The 20,224-nt window shown below is 40.5% G+C and overlaps 1 protein-coding gene across 5 annotated transcripts in view; it reads left to right on the top strand.

Annotated features, from left to right (window-relative positions):
- Positions 1-1,007: 1,007 nt before the first annotated feature.
- FBXL4 (F-box and leucine rich repeat protein 4) overlaps positions 1,008-20,224 on the top strand; it is a 58,031-nt gene continuing 38,814 nt past the window's right edge. Inside the window, exons 1-4 of one of the 5 annotated variants that reach the window (XM_057410833.1) lie at positions 1,008-1,112; positions 7,122-7,294; positions 8,123-8,712; positions 18,610-18,955. In XM_057410833.1, the coding sequence (XP_057266816.1) occupies positions 8,204-8,712; positions 18,610-18,955 (855 nt within the window). In that variant the 5' untranslated portion in view covers positions 1,008-1,112; positions 7,122-7,294; positions 8,123-8,203. The other 4 variants (XM_057410836.1, XM_057410835.1, XM_057410837.1 and 1 more) reach the window with 4 other exon arrangements.

Below are 20,224 nucleotides of genomic sequence, written 5' to 3'. Positions count from 1 at the left end.
AGAAATAGTGCCTTAAACTGCTGTCTAAAAATGGTACAGTGGCACCCTATGCACATAAAAATTGTCTGTATGTACATGTATATCTGTATGTGCACGCATGTGCAGGCAGCTATACGAATCACCTATATAAACTGCTCACCCTGGCATGTCTGCTTGTGGAGAGCAGTGGCCTGTCTGCCACTACACTTAGCAACAGAGGGCACTCTATCCGAAATATATGGATTTCTCTATTTTGAATGCAGTAAAAATATTTAGAATTTGTATTAAAGCATTATACAAAAAATATCTGAGATGTCAAGTATTTTTAATCTTTTCTGGATTTTTTAGAATTGAATTTTTACCAGTTAGTCAGCATGATCACTCTTTTCTACCATAACCAGAGGGTCGCAGGCACCATCTAACATGGAGAGTTTCTGGACACATGAGGAGGCTAGACAGATGGATAGCAGTATCAGCAATTGTCACAAGAGCTGGGATCAGAAATGGGGGTTGAAGGAGAAAGCACAAATGCTTGGGCATGCATACTGAATTAAAAGGACATGGAAGCAAAATACACTTGCAATATGCCTGTTACGGACCCAAGAGGCACTAAAGTTCACTAGCTGGAGCAAGCACTCATTAAGATCAATTAAAATCAGGGCTGGCCTTCTGACACGCCGGGAACTCAAAACACCACGCTAAAAGCATGAGCTGGTTGGGCTGCGTCTAGGGCAGGACTTATGAACCGCTTGATGAAAAGCTCTGGGAGACAGCAGGCTGGGGCTTGCCATGGGCAGGTAGGCAGCACCCGACACAGGGCACAGAGGGCTGGATCACAAACGATAACAATACGATAGGCCTGCACCGAGGCTCGCTTCATTTTGCAACCAAAACAAAGGGACGCCGGGCTGTGCCCATCCCTCCCGCCGCCTCCCCCAGCGAAGCGCACGCCGCCCACCCCGGCCGTTAACGGCCGCTCCTCCCGCCCGCGCTCAGGCGCGTGCCCGCCGCCGCTCGCGCCCGCAGCCCCGCCCCTTCCCCCAGCGCCCCGCCCCCGCCGCCGTTGCGGGGCTTCCGGCGGCGCGTGTCGCGGCGGTGGCACGCGGCCCGAGGTGCTCCGCCCTCCGGACGGGGTAGGGTGGTGGCTCCGCTCCCGCGCGCGCGGGGTGGGAGGGGAAGGGAAGGGGGCGCGCTGCCCACCGGGGTCCCTCCCGCAGGGACGCGGCCCGGTGAGCGCGATGGCGGGCCCGGGGCAGCCCCCTGCGGTGCCGGTCCTGGTCCTGCGCGGCGGGTGTGGCCGGCCGCAGGTGTGTGCCCGCCCAACGGCCGGGCCGCAGGGACGGTTCCCCGGCTGTGGTTCGGTGGTTGTCGGTGCCGGGGCGGGTGCTGTCTGAGCGGCGGGGAGGGGACCCGGCGGCGGTGGCGGCGGTGCCAGGCAGCCCCACCTGCTTCGCGGTGGGAGAGCCCCACCGGTGCCCGTGGGTCTCGGCGAGACCTGACCCGGCCAAGGTCCGTGTCGGCAGGGAGCGCGGGTGCCCTGGGAGTGCGACATTAGGGGAGGAGATGGAGCACGCCGGAGGAGCCATTGTAGGAGCCGGCAGCGCCCGGGTGTCGTCTCCTGTGCGGGTCCCCGTAGAGCCGCGCTCCCCACAAGGGTTCAGTGCTGCGCGGTACCTGTTGTGTTACACGAGTTACACCTCCCTGCCCCAGCTGACCCGTCCCAACACGACAGAAGCGCAGGGCGGGAGCTCAGCTGGCAGTCCTTACGTATTTGTTATTTTAGGTACGTGCTTTGGGGCGCTTCACTTAGTGTGACTTGTTCTTTAGCGTAGCGCAGGCTGGTGATTGGACTGTGGAGACAGCTCCGTGACCTAATCCGCTCTGGTCACGGCAGTTGGCATGCAGAATATGCCTGCATTGAAAAGTGGTACAACGTGGTGAAGAGAAAATGAGAAGACAGATGCACTTCAGTTGATTATTGAGAGTAGCATTGTGTGGGGATATTTTTACTTTCTTTTCTGCATGAGGAGGAGAGTTTCACCATAGGTGGAAGGGCAGCTGGTCTGATGCTGGTAACTTTAGGCTCTGTGTAGAATGACCCGTTTTTAAAAAGGGGCTACCTGATGATTTACCCATAGTGAGAAACAATTCCTTATATGTGAACTGTGTGTGTCAACAACAGTCATCCTTGCTGTGTTGCAGATGCCTGAGGAACTTTTGTCTGTTTTGTGCTGTGATGCTAACACTGTGCAGTGAGCTCTGCTCCTAGCAGGAAGGAATGGGCAGTCATTGAAATAATCTGAAATTAGTGGATTTTGTATGTTTTAATGTTCATGATTGCGCCAAATCAAGATTTGAAATAGATACAGTTGTCATGATCTTCCATTATTTTTCAAAATGTAAATTTATGAGTCCCAAATGGCTGCTCATAGTGCCATAACACAAGAAGAAACACAGTGAGTGGGGCCTCAAAGAGCTTATTAATTTTTAATTAATATTAGCTTCTGGTTTCAACAAGTTGAGTGTAGGTGTTAGTATAATCTAGGTAATTAACAGTGAGAGAAACTTAACGTGTGGTAAAAATGCTCTGGTTTAGCCTGTAATGTACAGATGCAGTATTCCCTCTATTTATTAATGTACAAAGATAATTAAGAGATTTCCAATTTACCATCTTCTATTTAGGACACGTATATTAAATTGCATTAATCTTTCTTCAGAGATAATACAATCTATTGCTTTTGTCATTTATATGTTCTTTGTAATTTGTCAGTGTTGTTTCTTTTATAGTCAAATGAAAGAAAACTCTGCACAGTAGTCCCAAGTGCGAGATTAGCAAAGCTGGTGTAAAGAGGAATTATTATCTCTGTGGCTTTAAAAATGTGTATGCATGACTTGTAGGTACATGTGCTTTTCAAATAGAACAAATTCTTGTCTAACACATGCTTTGCCGGGGATAGGTAAGGACATCATTTCAGGATTGTACACAGAATAGATTTGTGTACATAAAATACCTGTAAAAAGGGGCAAAACAGAAGAAGACTGGAAATATCTAGGACTTTTGAATGCTTTAGCTTAATTAGTGCCTGTTCCCATGACATCTGTACAGAATCCATAAGACATTTTTATTTAGGTTTGTTGTGTTTGAAAGAAGTGAATTCCAGTCTTGGAAGACTTTAGCATGAAGGGAAGAAGGGGCAATCATAATAGAAAAAGGGTATTTCCTCATGTAATTGAAATAGCTGTCAGTTAAATAACGATCTGAATAGGAGAGGCTGTAAGTAAAATGATGGGCTGTAATGTATTTTGGAAGAAGGTGGCATCTCTCCTAGGAAAGTTTTATTCCATGCCTAGTCTGGTCTGGCTCTCTGAAATCCTGTCTATTTTGTAAACTCAAAGGTAACATTTCCATGGCCCTTTGAGCTGGTCTGCATTGAGGATCCTGTAGTCTTACTGCCTCTTAGAGCCAGCACTCGTTTTTGTTAACTGTCAGTGAGTTGTTTCAGGGAGATGAACAGACTGAACACTACACTTGCTTGCAGGAGTGGTTGGTGTGTGGCTGGGTGAGCCCCAGTGTTCCTCAGAAGTGCCGGCTGGAGGGGTGGCTGAGGAGCGGAGAGGGATGAGTCTGCGTGGGACATCAGGTGGGAGGGCAGAGCTCAGGCAGCCCCAAGAGGCCAGGGGCGAGACACAGTCTGGAAGTGCAAAATGAACAGGGAGGCCTGGGACAGCAACTCACAGTGTTGCTATGCATTCATAGTGCATTGCTTTCTGTTTCTGACTGAACAGTTAACACCCTCAGGGTTAGTCTGTGGTGGCCACTGGAGTTCCTGATATTTAATAGTGCCATTTCAGTCTGTTTAGTGATATATTGACAGAAAAAAAATGATTACATGAAAGAAGCCAAATAAAAGGAAAGAAGTAGAAGGCTGCTTCTTGGGAGGAGGATAATAAGACACAGTTAAACCTTTATTAAGCTTCAGTTTGGCATAATTATGCCTGTACAAGTGGAAATCAATAATATGCAACGGGCCAAAGATGCTGTCAGCGATTGGAAGGTATAATTGCATAGGCCTGAATGGATATCTTAAAAATAACCAAGCAGTCTGGGGGAGGGGAAATTTTTCCACATAAACTTTGCATGTACATGAACTGCTCCACTTCAGCACTATCTTAACGCTTTGTATAGGCCTGAGTCTGCATTTTAATACTTTTTGCAAAGTTAAGTCCCTTTAATTGGAAACCAGCTTGACCTGTGGTAGTTCCTGAAGAAATCTCTATATCATCTGGCTCGACTGATGCGTATTTAATGTAATTTTTGCACTGGGTTATTATCCTTTAACCTTCTGAGCAATTTTTCATTGGTCTTTTAACTGTACACAATTCTTGACACTTCTTTCAAAATGCCAAAAGAAGAGTTTTTATTTGTATTGTAGTCCTAATGCTCATTTTCCTTCTTTTTTAAATAATTTTCTATTTCCTCTTAGTGGAAACTAATCTACTAAATTCTATATTACTTTTAACTCTTTGGAAAATTTACCTCCACTTGTATTGTTTAAACTAATGCATTTTTCTGAAAGCTGTATGCTCCTCCCTGTTTCTTCCTACTTACTTACTTTCAAGCCTGTTGACCAGTGTCAGCCAAAATTGACAAAGTGGTGTGTCAAAGATACCGATTTTTTCCAGGTTTTATGAAAATAATTTCCATTTATGCTAATGGAAAATTTGCAGCATGATTTCAAGTTACCTGCTCTGTTAGACCTGGCTTAAACTGGCCAGCTAGTTGATGCCTAGCTCTGAATGAATTGATGGTTGAGCTGCTCTTTGACAAGCTGACAGGGAGCACAGCTGGGTTTTACAACAGTGCTGTAAGAGCTCCGGGCTGTGGCCAGAGGAAGCCTGGAGTTTGCAATGCAAACGTGAAGTGTAGTGTGTATGTGAGAAGTGTAGGATGTGTATGTGAGATAAGCAATTCGTACCTGATCTTGAAATACCTCATATTCTTAAAACTGAGCTCTGTAAAGCTATAATTTCCATGGAGCAGCCTTCAAAACATGTTAATTAGTGAAATTTTGAGTTAGAAGCTGGTGTATGTTCTGGTTTATACGTGATTCCAGGGTTTGACAGCAGTAAGTTTGTTGAAGTTTAATGTCTGTTGGCATATTCTGTAGATAATTTTTTCTTTTTAGAGGGAAAAATCCAGGAAGGGGATGTATTTGTAATCTTCATTTACATCTTATAGCAGCTCCATGCTGAAAAGGTAAAATAACAGTTTTCGGTTTGGAGTTCTTTTGTTTCTTGGGGTGGATTTCTTTTTGTGTTTTGTTTTTTGGTTTGTTGTTACTTTGGGTTTTTTTGGTTGGGATTTTTTTTTTTTTTTTGTGGTGTGTGTGAGGAGGAGAGATTGGGGGTTGTGGTGCTTTTATTCCCGGTGCCTTTTCTAAAAGGTGGCTCAACAGGATGTTTGGAGGAAATGTGACATTATTGGGTTTTGGCATTCCAGGAGAGGTTGAAGTGGATCCAGCATACTGTCTTACGCATTCCCTTCTGCACTGAATGTCAGGAGTAATTCATGTTGTTGACAGTTATGTCAATATGTGAAACTGGGTGAAGGACAGGAACTAAACAAAAAGCTAATAATAGAAGAGGCATGAAAGTGAAAAGTGAACACTTTGTTAGTAAACTTTCTCGCTGTCACAAGTAAGAGGGTCAAATAGTGCAGCCTGTCCTTATCTGTTACCACAAGCTCCTTCTTGTTGCAACGTTCGAACCAAAGAGAGCTGTTATGTACATTTTGTCAATATGGGAAACAAGCAATTTACCAAAGAAAAGAACACTGCAAAGGATCCTTTATGGCAGTGTGTACATGTATAATTTATTTATTTTAAATCTGTCAGATCAGAAAATGGGGCTACAGCTCCCATTGTCTGGTAACTCTTAGTGAATTTAATTAGATAAAGCAATGAAAATGGCTGAATTGTAGGAGAGAGATTTAAATAAACACATTTTAATCTCATAATGACATGTCTCAAGCTGGGCATGGGGAGGTTTAGTCTGGGTATTAGGAAAAATTTCTTCACCGAAAGTTGATCAGGCATTGGAACAGGCAGCCCAGGGAAGTGGTGGAATCAGTGTCCCTGGAAGTGTTCAAAAAACATTGAGATGAGGCCTTTAATGACATGGCTTAGTGGTGGTTTTGGCAGTCCTGTGGCAGTGGTTGGACTTGAGGATCTTAAAGGTCTTTTCCAACATGGTTAATTCTACAATTCTACGATTCTGTATAGAGGTGTACAAAACTAATTTTGATTCATCTCAATTTGTTCAGTTATTTGCTCTACTTCTGCTTTCAAAAGCTCTATGAAGAATGGTAACCATTGCACATATCAGTTTGTCTGCCAGGCAATATGAGGCACCATGGTAGTTGTTGTTTGATGCGTCTTCTGCAGTAGAAGAGTCAGCTCTGTTGATTCAGTGATTACCACACTATGTATCCTGTGGTAAACTAACCAGCCACTCCAGTACAGGCTGTTGAAGAAACGTTTGTTCTATTTTGAGACATGCTTAGTCATCCCTGTTTTGGCCTCTTAGCAGGTTACAGGCATTACTTGTTTTTCTTTCCTAGTAAAGCTGATGAATAAGTTAATCAGAAGGCCAGTTTCTGAGAAAGTTTGTGGTGCTGGAGGATGTGAATTCTGGAGTGCTGTATTATTGCCAAGTGTGTTGTGTACTGCTAGCAGTGATCAGAGAAAACATTCTGCATTTATTGTGTGTTAGTAAATCTAAAAGTTTACATCATGCAGGTATGGAGTGGCTGCTAAATATGGGACAAGCATATGTAATAGGATCTTTATTAGTCGGGAATATGATACAGCCCGAGGACAACATTCAGCTATAAATATTTCTTCATACCTGTTGTAAATAGAAAACTTTACTAAAGAGACTTGCTTTCAATTTGGCTTTCTCTGATGGCTAAACTTGCTTGTATGTTTGTCTTGTGATTTGGTGTAGGCTGTGTAAACTACATCTGTACCTTAATTATTAGTATGTTTTGTGTTGATTTTTCAGGAGGCCTAGCAGCATGCAGGTCTAGTACATTTTGCGTTTAACTGAGTTGTTACATAAATTAAAATATTTTCTCTTATCAGAAGTAAAATGCTTTCTATGGGGACTTCAGCTTCTGATGCCAAGACTCTTTTGAAGACTTACTTTGTTGCTTGGCTTAAAGGAAGATGATGTTGTTAATGAATTCTGAGCATCCTTCAGGACGCTGGTGATCCTTCTATTGTTGGTGAATGCTGTCATGGACAACTTTCAAAGGGTAAAGGCAGTGGTTTTGTGAGTGTTTCAGGCTAGTGCTCTAATATAGGAAGCAGTGGGTTAAATTTTTGGTTTGTATTAACTGCCCAAAACTCACTTTTTTCACTCTTAAAACTGTTCACAAATCATGGGAACAAATTAGAGATAACAGTTTGCTGGAGCGGCTGTCCAGCTTTCTACATGAGCTATCTTTGAAGAGTGTATTTTTTCCCCAGATTCTAGCATAATATAGATACACTTGGGATAGCTTTCAATGAACTAATTTGGGTCTGGCAAGTGTTATTGCAAAATATAAGCAGTGAAGTAACTTAGATTTTGTTCAGCTGTGTACTGCTACAGTCTTACTTGAGTACTTTGTTTAGAAGTCAGTTTTATTTTAAGTATTTCAGCTATACTATGGATAATTTTAGGTGTACCTTCAGATACTCTTCTACAGTTGTTTACTGCAAAGGCCAGATTTCATTTCATACTTGATTTCATTTCATACTTGGTTTAATTTCCATAAGTCAATACAAGATTTTTTTTTCCTCTTAATAAATCTCTAAAAATAATGCTTTGTTTAATCATTAGTCTTTTTGTTGCTTGAGGGCTAGTTTTGGCTAATGTTTCTTCATAGTCTTTTTTTAAACACAGTAAATGGGGGTGGGGGGTGGGGGGTGGGATGTGCGCACTTAATAACCTCTAACTAAATAATTGTCTTAAAATAAAATGTAGTAGTTTATTACTGGTTTAGTAGCAGTATTTTGTTTAAGACAGTATTTAAAGGAGTACCTTTGCTTTCTAAGAATGCTTTATCTGCCTACTATGTTTATTCTTTCTGTTTTATCAGCTCTTTTCCAAAACACCACAAGCAGTTAATGCACCTTATAAAGGACTCCTGACCTTTCGCATCTTCCCAAGTCAGATCTAGATGTCACCAGTGTTTCCCATGTTAACAGTTCTGAGCATGTTTTACTATATGTGCCTTCGGCGCCGAGCTCGGACAGCGACTAGAGGAGAAATGAACAGCCGAAGGGCTATTGAATCAAACACCCGAGCCTTACCTATCAATGTTGAACTAGTTCAGTATGCCAAAGAAGTGTTGGATTTCAGCTCTCACTATGGTAGTGAAAACAGCATGTCGTATACCATGTGGAATTTAGCAGGTATTCCTAATGTGTACCCTAGTTCTGGTGACTTTACTCAGACTGCTGTCTTTCGAACTTACGGAACCTGGTGGGATCATTGCCCTAGTGCTCGGCTGCCATTCAAGAGGACACCACCAACCTTCTGTAGCCAGGATTATGTGGAACTTGCTTTTGAGGAACCAGTTTATCCCACTGCAGTGCACATTCTGGAAACATATCATCCTGGAGCTGTAGTCAGGATTTTGGCATGCTCTGCAAACCCTTACTCACAAAATCTGCCAGCTGAAGTAAGGTAATTTTTTTTTTTTTCTCCTTAATGCTTTCCTGTAAGATGTTAAATGCCACAAATAATGCTGTGTAGCAAACTTTACTTCCAAGTACTTCTGTTTTATATCTGATCCACTGATGTTTCCTCTATTTCTGCGTATTTTTAAAACTCTGGTGACATGTTTTGATAGCAACTTGAGATGTGGATTTTTTTGTAGGAATTAATGCAGATCCTAATTACATTTGTGTAATGATAGTTTTTGTGTTGGAATTTTAATGAGTAATAATTATTATGTATGTACAAAAAATCACTTTTGAAGTGACATTTCCAAGTTCTTCTCTTTCTCCAATAAGGAAAGCAAACAGTGTAGGAGAGGCTGAGGATTCATGGTTGCTGTATCATCCTTCTTCAAGTAGCCATAAACTTTCTTCTGGCTGCATATGTTAGGTTCTATGTATAGTACAATCAGGCACTATAACTGTTAATATGGCAATGAGGCCAAACCCAGAAGCACAGAACAGTTGGACAAAAGGTGATGCCATTTGTCTGATATTTATTTTTGGTATGATCAAAGGGTGTTAGCCACACATCATTTTTACACTTGCTTCATAGACTAAAAGAAGCCGAATTGATCCTGTTGGTGGAGGCTCTTAGTGAGGAGATTAGGAAATAGAAATGGAAGGAGAAAGAGAACAGGTAAAAGCGTAGTGGGGAAGAACACAGGGAAAAGCCATCAGTATATGCAGTCAAAGTATTCTGTATACATCAAAAAGATAGTAAATAACCCATAAAAGAAAACTGATAGAAGAAAGACTATCCTATAGAAAATAACATGCCAAACAAATACTGTATTCCTTTAAAGTGCACACTGTGGCAGTATAGGCAGTGTTAGCTTGGATACTGGGTGGTTTTTTTCCTGACTTGCCTGTTACAGATACAGCTAAAAAGCATACTTGGAGGTCTTAGTAACCCATGCTTCCTAATACTAGGCCATTGATGTTTATTCGAAATCCCTAGAAAATCAGGTGTCATGTCATATATTCAAAATTCCCAATTAGTATATTTTGTGTGGTTCTGTCACTTACTGTTTTTTCGTGCAGTTGTTTTACAGCACTCTGATAAGTATATACTGTATAGCTCTAAACGTCCGAATTCAAGGGACAGTGATAAATCAAACTAATAATAATAGGCCACCCAGCTTCAGAAGTAGGAGAAGTGTCTTTGGCACTGTAATACAGAACTTATTTATGAAATGGTATGTGGTGAAGGCAGCTTTTAAGACTTTTGAACTTAGAACCTAATGTGAAATGTTTTTTTGTCAATTACTCTATGAACTTTCATTTTACTATTTTATTTTATAATGTAGCACAGATTTATGAAGATATTTCTGTAACTTGATAATACTGCTTTAGAGTAATAGTAAGATCGTGTTCTGCAGGATGGTATGAAGGTATAATTCTGAGTAATAGGATAATGCTATTTTATAAAAATGTCTGTTTAGGTTTTGGCTCTTAATACTTCTTGTAGTTTTGCGTAAAGACCAATAAGCGTTGTAGGAAAGCTTAAGAAGTGTTAACTGAAAGAGCACTAAGAATAAAAAAATATTTCAGAGTGCTAAAAGAAGGTGAAAGTAAAAATACTTAAAAATACTAATATGAAACTTCTTGGATGTGCTTTATGACTGCGCTTGTGGTGTGGACAGTCAGAGCTCAGACTTTCCGTTCCTTGTAAATAAGGATGGACCTTCTGTAGGACCTGCTTTTGAATTTGTAGGCAAGAGTATCTTCTGTTCTGCCTACCTATGTTAACAATATCTTGGTTAGAAGAACTCAGAAGAAGTTGTCTGTGCTGCATCTTCAGGACTTGTCAGTTTTGATGCTAGGGAAGTGTTAGAGGGACTTTTTTTGTTTGTTCCCTTTTGGCTTACCTTTCCTTAGCAGGACTTGTCTGTTGAGAGCTGCTCATTTGGTTTGGCTCTTTCTTTCTTCTGAAAGAGGCAAACATGTCTTAATGTCTTGAAGGGAAGATAAAGGAACTCTTTCTCCGCGTGAGGTATGCAATATTTTTCCTCTGTTCATTCGCTTCCCCTTATAAGGGGAGTATGAAGAGTTTCAAGAATGTGGTCTCTTTTCTGCTTCAGTTCTTGACCCCTTGTTTTCATTTCCAGAAATTTTCTGAAGTGTCAACTAAAAATTATTCTTTTTGAAGGTGAAATGCTGCTGATAATCTCAGTTATTCTGTGTTGAATTGATGTTTTGGACTTGAAGAACTGTTGTACTATTTCCTTCTGTTAAAAAGGCCCTGTCTGAATTACTGGAAGGACACTTAGAATTTGTCTTCCTCCTCTTTCTATTTTGATGCAAAATTTTAAATCCCCTTATTCCCTAAAAACCTTAAAGTACTGTTTTGTTTTATCTGCTGACTCTGGATCTGTTTCTTTCTGAACACCAATGTAGAAAAGGCAGGTCATTAGAAAGGTTCCTTTTCATCAGTTCTTTCTTCGATACGAAGAAAAGACCATATTAATGGTGAATTCAAAACTGTTGAGAGGAAAAAGTCTCTTGAGACTTGTTTAAATGTTACGTTTAGTGGATTATACTAGCTGAGCTGAGTAACCTTTTTCTTTTTTTTTTTCTTTCTTTCTTTAATATCTAAAACATCAGCTCATCCAAGACTGCTGTGTGCAAAAACTTCTGGCCTACAAGAGGCTCCATAAGGACTTGGGCCACCACAGCCCTCACTCAAGGGGACTTTATATATTCTTGCAGAAAAGTGGCTATAGCTCACATTGGCCACTGTGTTGCTGTTGCTCACTTTATGCTTCAGTTGTCTGAAAGGACTTACACAGGTGTTCAGAAAAAGGTCTTTAGTCATGTTCCTCGGTTGCTGGTGCACTGAATATTCCTATCAGTTACAGCTTTGTATGTTGCTGTCTCAGATCAGCTTTATTCAGAGCCATTTTTTAGAGGTGGGATCAGCTCTTCAGCAGTGTCATGGTTTAAATCCAGCCACACAGCTCGTTCACTCACTCCCCCCCTTCCTTCCTCTTTCTTTCCTTCCTCCCCCCCTGCCTCCCCCTCCACTTCCGAAGGGATGGGGAAGAGAACCGAAAGAATGCAACTCCCATGGGTTGAGACAAGAACAGTCCAGCAACTAAGGTACAACACAAATCACTACTACTACAATACGATACCACCCGCCAAAATGAGTCCAACCCAAGAGAGCCCCCATGCCCTTCTGGGTAACTCCCAGTTACCTCCCTGGTCATGACGTGCTGTGGCATGGAATACCTCTTTGGCTAGCTTGGGTCAGGTGTCCTGTTTCTGCTTCCTCCTGGCCTCCCCTCCTCCCTGGCAGACCATGAGACTCAGAAAGTCCTTGGTCAGAGTAAACATGACTTAGCAACAACTAAAAACATTGGTGTTATCAGCTCTATTCCCAGGCTGAAAGTCAAAACACAAGGCTGCACCAGCTACTAAGAAGGAGAAAAAATTGACTGCTACTGCTAAACCCAGGACAAGCAGTTAATGTGAAATAATTTTCAACTAACTTCCAGCAGTTTGAGATTTCTGTCTTCTCATAGCTTTTGCAGCTTTAAACACAGAAGACATTGCATCACTCTCCTCTGCATAAAACAATTTTTAAAAGTCATAAATGCCATAGAAACTGCTGTCTTTACACATGAAGACCTGTGCTTTTCATCAGTGCCACTTACACTGTTGAGAAGTGTTTGGTTATTTCTTAAACAGTGCTAACATTATGTTAGTATCCACGTATAGATTTGTTACATGAATTATCTGAGTGCAGAAAATCCAAGCAAAAATTAATAATCAGAAATTAAGGGAGTATTGTAGCAAAGGGTCTCAGTAGTTATGTGGTGAAGGAATCCACCCCTTTCTTATGTTGTGTTCTACTATGGTTATACTAGTGTAGCCTTGAGATTTTTGTATTGTGGTGCACATTCCCTGTAGTTAGGGTTTGGTAACAGCAATGTGGCTCTCTTTGGGCATTGGAAGAGCTGTCTTAGAACTGCAGGGACTCTTATCTCATGTAGGTTATAGTGACACCATATATTCACGTGCTTTTATAAAAAGCTTAAAACCAGAGATTCCTAACTAGTCTGAGATGTGTGGCTGTGCTTGGGGTAATGTTTCATAGCATATAGGTGCTGGAGAGTGTCCAAAGAAATGGAACAAAGCTGGTAAAGGTCTAGAGCACACGTTTTATGAGGAGCATTTGAGGGATCTGGGTTTGTTTATCCTGGAGAAGAGAAGGCTCGGGGGGGACACCTTATTGCTCTTTGCAACTACCTGAAAGGAGGCTGTAGCCAGGTGCTGGTCGGGCTCTTCTCCCAAATAATGAGTAACAGGCTTTGAGTTGCACCAGAGGAGGTTTAGGTTGGAAAAATAGGAAAAATTTCATCACCAAAAGGGTTGTCAAGCACTGAACAGGCTGCCCAGGGAAGTGGTGGAGTCACCACCCCTGGAGGTTATCTAAAAGACATGTAGATGTGGCACGCAGGGACATAGTTTAGTGGTGGACTTGTCAGTGCTAGGTTAACAGTTGGACGCGATCTTAAAGGTTTCTAAACATTTAGACTATCCTAAAAGAATTCTATGATTCTGTATGTCCTTATGCTATGCAGTGATAGCTTCCTTAGTAGGCTGAAGGTGATTTTGTGATTTATTTTATTTTTTTTGTAGTTCTTCCACAGATAAAGTGTAACACTGATTAGGTGGTTTCTCATAGGTGAGATACTATGATCATTTGACTGGCTGTGAGCAGTTCCATTATGACTTGTGTGTTCCTGCCATTTATTTCTATTTAATTTATTTCATCTTAGAATTTTTCTAGATACTCTTTTGAGCAAAACTCTCAGTTTGATTTGTAGATGAACAGCTTGGCTCAGTATTTCCTAGTTTAGCTGTGTTTGCTGCTTGCGGGATTCCTTTTGCTTTGTAAAGGTCCTGAAGGCACCTAAGATATTGCTGATACCATCAACACATTAGAGTGTGATAAGGCACCTTCAGGGCTGTATCTCACCTATGTATAACATACAGCTTAAGTTCTAGCCATTTGAATCCTTACTTATAACTTGTTTTGACATCTTCAGGGAAACAGCTTTTTCTTGTCCGGATGCCTGTCATAGAAGAATGAAATCTGGGTTCATGGGACATAGTCGTTTTTGAGAAAGCCATAAAAAGCTTATGTGGAGAGGGCAGTTATTTGAAATACCTCTTGCTATTTTAAATGCCCTGAGCATTCTTGGAGTCCTGTCTGCTCTCTCTGTTATTTCAGAATTGAATTCTTTAAGTAGAAAGGAAAAACTGCTGCATATTCCCTCAAAGTAATTAGACAGCTTGATCTGAATGTTCTAACATTGTTCTTATGTCTTATGTTCATATGTTTTGCCTGCATTTTGTACTTATGAATGCACAGATGTGGGCAGGGGTGGACTTCCCAGGTTATGGGGAACCTAGTGTGCTGAAGCATCCTTGCCATGTGATCAGGCAGGTGACGTTTTCTTGTTAGTAGCCTACAGATTATTTACAGAGCACTTGCTTGGGTAAGAGCAGATGGGATGTATTATAATGAAACAGAGAAATACAAACTGAAGTATAGTCTTTTGTAAATAAGTAAAATAAGTTCTGCTTTGTGGTTAAGTAACGTTGAGCTTGGTAGCTTTGCAACAACAGCAATGGGTAAGAGCTTTGTGGTAAATGACAGTGAAGAAGTATCTTAGGTAAATGTTTTACAATAACCAGCTAGAACCGAACTAGTGTTTGCTGGCGAGACAGTGGGACTTTCCAAACCTAAAGTTCAGCCAGAGGACAAAGTGAGGAAGAAGATGAGGAAGAAATGACCACCAGGGGTCCCAAAGACCACTACCACGTTATTGTACACATGTGGAAAGAATTTTCTAGAAATGTGGTGTCATTGATTACAGACCTAATGAATATATATAACATGTAATGATTATGTATGTTAATCAACAATATAAACACGGTTTGTTTGATGCTTGGAGGGGACACACTTGGAGGAGCTATTCCCCATGTCACCCAGTGCTGCAATAAAGAATGCCTGCTTGTCAACTTAAACTTTGTTGGTGAGTTTTTGGAGTTTTTCTATGAATCGATAATCACTTCATGATCATAATTGTAGCAGAAGTTGCAATTTCAGCAAACGTGTGATCATATTATTCTCTGAGTTTCCTTTTATTCTCCAAGTTTCTTTTGGTTCTGCTTGGTCTATCTGAAACTTTCTTTTCTTTTGGTTTTTAGCTTTAAGTTTCTTGGGACATGGTGTTTATTTTTTGTGCTTGAATTGCACATAGTGCTTTATTCACTTTCTACACCAGTCTCAATTTTATAATGCAAGAAATCTTAGCAGATTGCAGGCAGAGTTTAATCTTGTCTTACTGAAGAGAAATCTGATTACGTTTCCTAGGAGCCACTTCTCCAAAGAATCTTTCTTATTATATATTTTCTTCAGAAGTAACCAGGTCTGCTCAGGCATCAGGCATTAAAAAGCTTTCCAACAGCATTAGGTCAAGAAAAAAATTAAACAAGCATGAAGTATGTGCACTCGTTTGACACAAACCTTGCAAGTATGTTTCTCAGCCTAAAAATCACTAGACTGTATTTTACTTCACAGCGGAAAATAAAGGGGTTTTTAAATGACAGGTTTAAAAGATGCAGGGTTTTACTTTTTTTTAAAGAACATAGGTGTGTGTATGGAGTCTTTAGTACCAGAAATCTGAACGGAGTGAGTTTCTGATTATTTTCTTGAGGTGGAGAGAAATCTAGTGGGAAAACTGAGTCTATTAAAGCTGAATAGAGAATATTCACGTAAAGTCCTCATTTTCTTCAGTTGCTAGAGAAAATAATTCTGCCTCTCATTCAGACTTTGAATGGCACTGTAAAGGCTGAGGCTTTCTAGCACATTGCTGATGAAACTTTATCAAAGCACTCTTACTGCAACATCTTCAATCAGCTGTTACTGTGTATCTTCAACACTTGAGGACAAGCAATGTCCTACCTTCAGTCATTTGATTCAGCTTGATTTTTTGACAGCTGCCTAGTTAACTCAAGGGAGAGAGGAAAATTTTATTGACTTTTTTACAGGTATGTGTTGGGACTCAGATTCTCTTTCTGTTGGGTTAAATAGTTTATCAGCACCTTAAGCTTGAAACAAATGCAGGCAAACTTACTAGGGAAGCTGATTTTGGTACACCTTAAAACCAGGACTGACTGTCAAAATGTCTGTTCTGAAAGGTTTTGGAATGGATGACCAGAACAGGAAAAAGCTCCAGAACAGAAGCAGTGCAGTTCTTACTGAAGCCTCTTGGAAATTTATACTTTTTTTATCCAGATCACATGTAGCCCATTCAAGTGTTAGAAGTGCTGATCCTAGATGAGGAGACCACTTCCAGTTGCAGTAATGAGTGTGTTAAGAGTATATCTACACTCAGGAAGAATTCGCCAACCCTGACTCAGAGCAATTGCTGTGGCCTGTCCTTGTATGTGGTGCCACCAAGGCAGAGAACCATCAAATCAGCCTGATAGACTTGAAGTTTTCCATTTTACGCAACAGCTAATTCCTTTAAAGTTAGATTAGTGAGCTGTTGATGAAAACAGTATGACAAGGCCAGTGGAAAATTGTCACTGGTCTTATTCATCAGTACTGGGTATGTAATGTGGAGTTTCACAAGACTATAAGTTCATGCTATGTGTCTTTCCTTTTCTCCAATTTATTACAAAGACTGGAAACTTGAGATGCTGCTTGCTGAAGGAAATTATTGCTTTGCAGCTTGATGGACCTAGATCTTCAGGTGCCTTATTTTTTCCCAGAGCTCTGCTACTGCTAGATAATACTCTCTCCAGGGCACCAAAGGAGAAGTCAATAACTGAGATACATTCTGTGGTGCAGTGTGTGCTAAATTAGTGAAAATGTAGCTTTGAGTTTCCCTAAGGATAGTTTGAGTGGGTATATGAAAGCATCTAAGCAAAATGTCAAATGGTGATCTGGATGTGTTCAAGAAAGGTCATGTGCATTGCCGACATAAAGTATTTGCATAGGGAATCGACCTGTGTGAGTGGGCATGACAGTGTGACTGTCTGGTACATTGTTTCATGAGTTGACTTTCATTTCCTAAATAGATGAAATCTCTTAGTAATAAGTCTGGCTTATAAGACTTGTTAACCTTAGGGTGGAGTTGTCCACTCTCCTACATTGGTACTTTCTCATGTGCCATATCTTCACCAGTCCTGCATGTTTAGTTTCACTCCATTACTTTTTCTTTTTTTCCTTTGACATTAAGACTTGTGCAGGCCTCCTGTTCTTCTGTAAGGTATTTGTGAAGAGTGGCATGATGTAAGATAGGAAAATCTGTCTGTACATATCTGAAAATGTCCATTGTGAAATGGAAGTTTCAGCTGATATAATTTTCCTATCCTTGAAATAGTAGCGACTGTCAAGCTTCTAAGCCTTATTAGTATGTGTGCTGTGTTTTAATGAAAGTCCTTACATGCACTTCCTATTTTTCACTTTCTGTCATGATAGACAAAGTATTTGGTGCTGGAAAATAAAGCATGTGTTTGTGGTTTGGTTGTTTGGGTTTTATTTCCAATTATTTTTTTTTCCTCCCTATGTGTGCTCTGCAGTGTATGTCAGTGTTGAGCAATACTTGCAAATTCAGAGGAGTAGTATGTTAGGGAAAGCCAAGATGCTGAGGTGCTAAGGAGCAGATACAGCATTTCTGAGACCCTGTGTGACAGGACAAGTAGCCTGAGGGAAATCCTTGAAGCTGAAACTAGAGTGATCAGAAAGAGAGGGAGTAAATGTGGAACTTGTCTGGCTTATGCATATGGCATGCAGAATAAAGGCAGAAAAAAGTGGCATTGGTTGCGGGAGGCTTCCTTTAGGAATTAACTGGACTTGAGGGAGGAAAAGATGGGCATCAGTGACTGAAGGACCTCTAAAATCCACTCACTGGATGAGGACCCACACAGATATAAAAAAACGTGTCTGTGGTCAGGACTGTGGACAAGTTTGGGAGCACTGAAGATCTAATGAATATAAGACTTGATTCTCCAGATTACTCAGTTGGCAGCAGGTTTCACTGCTGTTTCCTGGAGAAGATTTGAGGTCTGTGTGTGCAATTAAGGACATAAGTGTGGTTGTTCTGTGCATGCCCTGAACCTCCTTCTTTCACTGGACCAAAGAGGAGAAAAGCTTTTCAGTTTAGCAGTTTGGAAGTTCTACCTTTATTTGCAAAGGACCCTTTCAAAAATTACTTGAGGAGTGTCTTTTTTGTAATTTGGCAGTGAATTACTTTTAAAAGCAATAGTTTGCTTGCCTAGACAGATAAAGTTTATATTATTTTTTAGATATTATAAAATATATGTATTAAAAATATGCATAGCTGCAATTTGAACAGGTTTGATGTTCTGTGAACAGTGGGGGTTTATTATTATTAAAACCTTTTGTGGGAAGTAAGAGATGTCAGCTGACTGGATATTTGTGCTACATGGCAAGACTGCTGCCTGCATACTTACACTAACACACTATCATTGCAAAGTCATCTGTAATCCGTTTGTTATGATTACCTGTGAGATGTCAGAACAGCTTGTGCATGAATAACAGTACTCTATGACTATGTACTCATGACTGTGAGTATGCAGCTTGGTTTGTTAATTAGCATTGCAGAGAAAATATGCTAAGATGATGAATCAGTTTGCCCTGTTAAATTCCTCTTTAGGATACTGACAAAATCTAGGGAAATAATAAATCTCGTTGTCTTTTCAACCATGTTTCTTACTAGTTAAAGACTTGTAACAGAGAAGCCCTCTTACTGTATTCAGGAATTGCTTTAGTAACTTTGATTCTATGCTGTCTGTATGTGTGATTTTTCCTTTACAGATGGGAGATCCTTTGGTCCGAGGCACCTACAAAGGTGAATGGTCCTCAGGCACGGCAGTTCACACCTTGTATCAAACAGATAAACTTTCCCACAAACTTAATCCGACTGGAAGTGAATAGCTCTCTTCTGGACTATTACACTGAATTGGATGCAGTAGTACTACATGGTGTGAAAGAGAGACCTGTGCTTTCACTGAAGACTTCAATGATTGATATGAATGATATAGATGATGAGGAGGATGAAGAAAAGTATGGCTGTGGAATGGACACCCTGAATAAACAGTTCAGCATTGTTACCCTCAGGGAATGGCCAACTAATGGGTATTTTGATAAACTGCCTTATGAGGTAAGAAGGGCATGTTTACACTGAATATATTTGTCTTATTCCTTAAAGATATGTTACAGGGTACCAGTCAAGATTGTCTTTTCCAGTGCCCTGCATTCTTTTATGAGTTCCCTGCAGTTATTGTATAGTTATGCCTGAATTATGTAAGTCGATTTACTTCCATCCTGAAATAAGCTGGGTTTGCACATAATGGAAAGAAACCTTCACCTGCTGATCAGACTTCTTGACTTGGGCATAGGTGTGATTAATCCTGCTCTTCAGGATACTGCAGTCTGCCAGGAGAACTGTTTGTTTACTGCGGTAACTCATCAGCTGCTCAGAGTGCTTGCAGCTCGAATCGGACTCACTTTGAAAGTGAAGGGAGGATAGTGAGAGATGCTGTCACTGATTGTAGGACACTTTCAGAAATGCATAATCAAATAGAATTTTGGTTTTGTCACATCTTTCATCTCTTAAGTACCCCAGTTTTGTACATGAAGGCCATGGTTAGGTGACTGTGTGCCCAAGTAAGCTGCAGAAGTTTGCTGTGCTTGTAAAGAGAGAATATAACAACTCTGTCTTTCTCCTATGTGCGTCTTCTCATTCAAGTCTTCAGTTCTTGAGTTTGTTGTGTTGTTTTTTTTTTGTTGCTGCAGTGGAAGAATAAATGAGGATACTGGCTTCATCCCGAGTTAGCTCTAGTGGTGGTTTCTTTTTCCTCAGAGTCCATACAGTGTGCAACATTTTTACTGTTGGTGCTTGTATATCAGTATTGAAGTAAAGAAAGTACTTTGCCTATGCAAAGGTGCAGCTGATTCCAGAACATCTTAAAACATACAACTGCTTGAAAGTTTGAAAATATATTTGTTTTAGTCATTCAGAGAAGTTAATTTTAGAGAAAAACTTGATTTAAATCTAGGAAATCTTGTTTGAAAAGGGCAGATAAATTGGTTTATAACGTGCTAGACTATTAGAGAGATTGATTAATCTCTTGTCTGCCCACATGATTCCACGTATTAAGATTATAATTTAGGAAGTATTTGTATGGTCCTGTTATTCCTATAAACTTCTGTCTCCATGTATTTTATTGTGCTTTTCTGCTTTTCTGTTTGTGTACTAGCTTCCTTTTTTATCCATTTTTTAACATGTTTGGTTTCATGAATGCATTTATATAGTCTGTCAATGCTAAGCATGTTTTTTGGTGGGTTTTTTTTCAGCTTTGATTTAAAGAAACTGAAAATACAGATAATTTGTCAGAAAGCTACAAAATACTATTTCTGGACTGGTTTT

The sequence above is a fragment of the Pezoporus wallicus genome, unplaced genomic scaffold, assembly GCF_028554395.1.
Source record: "Pezoporus wallicus isolate ANWC-B61680 ecotype Strahan unplaced genomic scaffold, APGP_CSIRO_Pwel_v1 contig_747, whole genome shotgun sequence".
Classification (NCBI taxonomy): domain Eukaryota; kingdom Metazoa; phylum Chordata; class Aves; order Psittaciformes; family Psittacidae; genus Pezoporus; species Pezoporus wallicus.
The sequence above is the reverse complement of the archived record's forward strand: the minus strand, read 5'-3'. Positions and strand labels throughout refer to the sequence as shown.